This window comes from Ricinus communis, chromosome 10 (genome assembly GCF_019578655.1).
Source record: "Ricinus communis isolate WT05 ecotype wild-type chromosome 10, ASM1957865v1, whole genome shotgun sequence".
NCBI classification, from domain to species: domain Eukaryota; kingdom Viridiplantae; phylum Streptophyta; class Magnoliopsida; order Malpighiales; family Euphorbiaceae; genus Ricinus; species Ricinus communis.
The window spans coordinates 23,257,568-23,261,658 of NC_063265.1; the positions used below are offsets into that span (position 1 = coordinate 23,257,568).

The following is a 4,091-nucleotide window of genomic DNA, read 5'->3' on the forward strand; positions in this document are numbered from 1 at the left end:
AAAAAATAAACTTATAATAGTAGAATGTTAAGAGGGTACTCTAGCAAAATTCTTTATCTAGATGAAACAAAAGTTAAATGATGTTTGAGTGATAAGTTAGCATCACGCAGCTTATGCTTTTTTCCTTGTCACGTTGATAAAATATAAACAAAAAACAAAGTCGCAAAGAAAATGAACAATCATTAGTAATCAAAATGCATAATTCAAATTCAAATCTTTACAATATTTCTCATTTAAAAATTTTGAAAATATTACTGAAAAAGAAAAGCTCATGGATGAATAGCCCTATAAAACCTCTAAAATATTGACACAATTCTCATCTTCTCCCTTGTCTTTCTTTGTACTTCTGCACCATGCAAACTCAGTCATGGATCATAACGGTCGTAATTTGCATGACTTTGATGCAGAAATGCAAAGCAATGGGATTATCTTCCAAAGAAGACTACAAAATAGTGAGCTTGCCAGGGCAACCACGAGTAAGTTTCCAACAGTATGCAGGATACATTACAATTGATGAAAACCAACAGAGGGCTCTTTTCTTTTACTTTGTTGAAGCAGAAGCTGACCCTGCTTCAAAGCCTCTCGTTCTCTGGTTAAATGGAGGTAATTCCGTTACTCTTAAAAATAGAATTTTTATCTATTTATATTCTTTTATACACCAAACTGATAAATAAATTAAATATTAAATAATTAAATATGTATTACTCATTTCTAAACTGTAAAACACTCGTGAGCAGGAACGAACTTGGAGCAAGTCGTTTTTTTCTTTTTTCAGTGCTGTTCTCTAATGGGATTCTTTTGCAGGACCTGGTTGTTCTTCTGTAGGGGCAGGAGCTTTCTCCGAGCATGGCCCCTTCAGGCCAAGTGGTGGAGACAATTTGGTCGTAAATGAATATAGTTGGAACAAAGGTGCCGTCTAGTTAATTAATCAGGAATATTCTACTTTGTAAATTTTAGAATGAACTAATAGTTAAAATATTTAGATTTCCTATGTATATTGCAGAAGCAAACATGCTATATTTGGAAGCACCAGCAGGAGTTGGTTTCTCTTATTCTGGCAACACTTCTTTTTATCACTCTGTGAATGACACTATCACAGGTTCAGATCTAACCTACCGCAGTCCCATGTTAGAGCAAATAAATATAAAATACAGGATAGTTATTTTTGGCGAAATAAACTATATTACTGTTTTTGTCCATAAGTAAAACCACACGTAGGTTTTTGGACTTTCCTTACAAATATATATAACTCTATTCCTTTTATATATTTCCATTATCGAATATAAATCAGTTATTTTTATTTATTAAGCTTGTTATATAATTTTTAAATTTAATCGGTAGTATTTTACAATTATGAGATTTATTTAGATAATTTTAACTTTTATAAATAATTAAAATTTATATATGAATTCGTTGACAATCTAAATTAATAAAAAGATATATATGATTAATAAATTATTTAAAATAATATCAATTATTTTTAATCAAGAAATATACTTAATGGTAGATTACCATAATAGTACTTTAACAAAATCTAATATTAAGTAATTGCAGTTTTTAAATGTTGATATTTACAAATAATACTCCCTAAGCTTTTAATATTTATACAAGTCTGGCACTATATTTTGAGAAATGAAATTTCCACGTATACGTTTCGGTTTCGATGCTATATAGATCCTAACTGCTAAATCTATTTGTTGGATTCTTTCACCAAAAACTGATATTAGGGATTCTTCTTTCCCTTTAGCACAAGACAACTTGGTATTCCTGCAACAGTGGTTTGCCAAATTCCCCGAGTACATGAACAGAGATTTCTATATCACTGGAGAAAGCTATGCAGGCAAGTTTAATTCAATGTATTCAGAATTTGACAGAAAAAACGTGAACCAAGTAGAAAAATTCTCTTAATGGTTACTGATTTCAATCTCTCAACTCCAATGCAGGTCATTATGTCCCACAACTTGCAAATCTCATTGTTCAGTCAGGATTAAAATTCAACCTGAAGGGCATTGCTGTAAGTACAATATATATGGGGAAATGAAAATTCTGATGATACCTAATTTTCCTCACTACTTAATGGTTTCGAATGATATATTTTAATCTTCACACTTACAGATAGGAAACCCTCTCTTGGAGTTCAACACAGACTTTAACTCACAGGGTGATTACTACTGGTCTCATGGCTTGATATCAGATGCTACTTACCAACTTGTCACTTCAGTTTGCAACACTTCGCAGCTGATGAGAGACTACATAAGAGGCTCTCTTTCGTCTACTTGTCAAGCTGTAGATGATCAACTTTCAATAGAAATTCCTGCAGCAATTGATGGATACGATGTCACTTCTGATGTCTGTGCATCAAATTTGCAAGCAGTATCCAAATCACGCAGTCATCCTTTGATATCAAAGTTTCAGCTTTCACCATTTGGTCAAAAACTCCAAGCAAGTTCTAACCAACCTGTAAGCTCTCAGGCTATGGATTGACCAATTCTGTTACCTCTTTTAAACTCATAAGTAAATTACCTATTGCATTTTGCATCTCTCTGTACAGGAAGCTTCAGAGGAAATAGATCTTTGCCTAGAAGAAAAGACTTCTGAATATTTGAACCTGAAAGAAGTGCAAGATGCTCTTCATGCCAAGCTCGTAGGAATTTCCAATTGGACTATCTGCAGCAGGTAATTACTATTCTGCACTCGTACAACTTATTAACCAGCTTATTTGCCAATCTTTTCATGGATGAATTACTTGAAGAAAGATTACTTTCATCTATATGTCCAACTTCTTCCTCTTTTGATCTAATGAATGAAGTACCTGCTTCCATCTAACTTTATGTTTTCTCTTTTGGTTTACAGAGTATTGAGCTATGACTATGGAAACCTAGAGATACCTACAATAGATGTTGTAGGCTCATTGGTCAGTTCCGGCATCCAGGTTCTAGTATACAGGTATGTCGTTATGCTTTTTAACTCGTTACTGTAGATATAACAGCTATAAATTCTAGCAAATAACACAAAAAGGATTAACATATAGTGGAGATCAAGATTCAGTCATTCCATTTATTGGGTCAAGAACTTTGGTAAATGGTTTGGCAAAGAAGCTGAAATTGAACTCAACAACTTACAGAGGTTGGCTTGAAGATAATAAGCAGGTAATAACCATGTTGCTGTAACATTAGAAAAATGAACTGATAATTTGTAGCAAGAACTAAATGGTGAGGGCTTGGTCCTTGATTTTCTTTTCTAAATTGTTTTTCTTTTCTTTTTTTTTTTGAGGTTGGTGGATGGAGACAAGTTTATGGAGACGTCTTAACATATGCAACTATTAGAGGAGGCTCTCACTTGGCACCTTGGTCATCCCCCAGGAGATCGCTAGCTTTATTTAAGGCATTCCTTGCTAGGAATTTCACTAACCGATTAATATGACTAGTTTCAAGAAATGTACTGTGTCGTCCATAGTTCCTAGTGATGCCCTTTTCTTTACTTCCTTTTGGAATTAATCCTAATGCAATTCATAGACCATTGGATCTCTGTCATAGCTATGGTAATTATTACCCACACTAAGCATTAGTGTACCATAATAAATATGATATTCCCACTTAATATTTTATATTTTTATATTAAATGATCAACAAATGTTCAATTATTTAAAATTAATATAAATTTTAATATTAATATTTAAACTATTAATACATATTCAATTATTTAAAATTAATTGATATACGCCAATTATTTATGAATTTAGTGTATGATGAGAATATATTTCTACATGATATAGCAGAAACTTTAATAAAAAAGATATCACGAAAAACTAAAATTTAACTTTCTATTAGTCTGTTGATTCACACACGAATACTAAACAAATATGCATCAAAATTTGTTGATTCAAAAGAACACCGAAAATTAAAGAATAAAGAAAAATTTATCTCTTAAAGGATTTTTATTGATTTCAGTAAAATAATTTGATCCACTAGTTTTGCTTCCATATATATTTATAAGATTTGTAAAGTAACTTTAATATTTAAAATTAATAAATAAAAGTAAAACTTATAAAATAAATAACACTTAATACTATAAGTTAATAAAAATTTAAA

At 31.4% G+C, this 4,091-nt stretch overlaps 1 protein-coding gene across 1 annotated transcript; it reads left to right on the top strand.

Moving 5' to 3' along the window:
* The first annotated feature begins 345 nt into the window (after window positions 1–345).
* Window positions 346–3,587, top strand: LOC8269257 (serine carboxypeptidase-like 45). The gene is made up of 10 exons (XM_025157013.2): window positions 346–603; window positions 805–909; window positions 1,004–1,099; window positions 1,748–1,840; window positions 1,944–2,014; window positions 2,116–2,460; window positions 2,552–2,676; window positions 2,854–2,946; window positions 3,032–3,149; window positions 3,274–3,587. Exons 1-10 carry the CDS (start codon window positions 354–356, stop codon window positions 3,421–3,423), a joined length of 1,446 nt encoding a protein of 481 aa, XP_025012781.1. The 5' UTR covers window positions 346–353; the 3' UTR covers window positions 3,424–3,587.
* The last annotated feature ends 504 nt before the right edge of the window (window positions 3,588–4,091 follow it).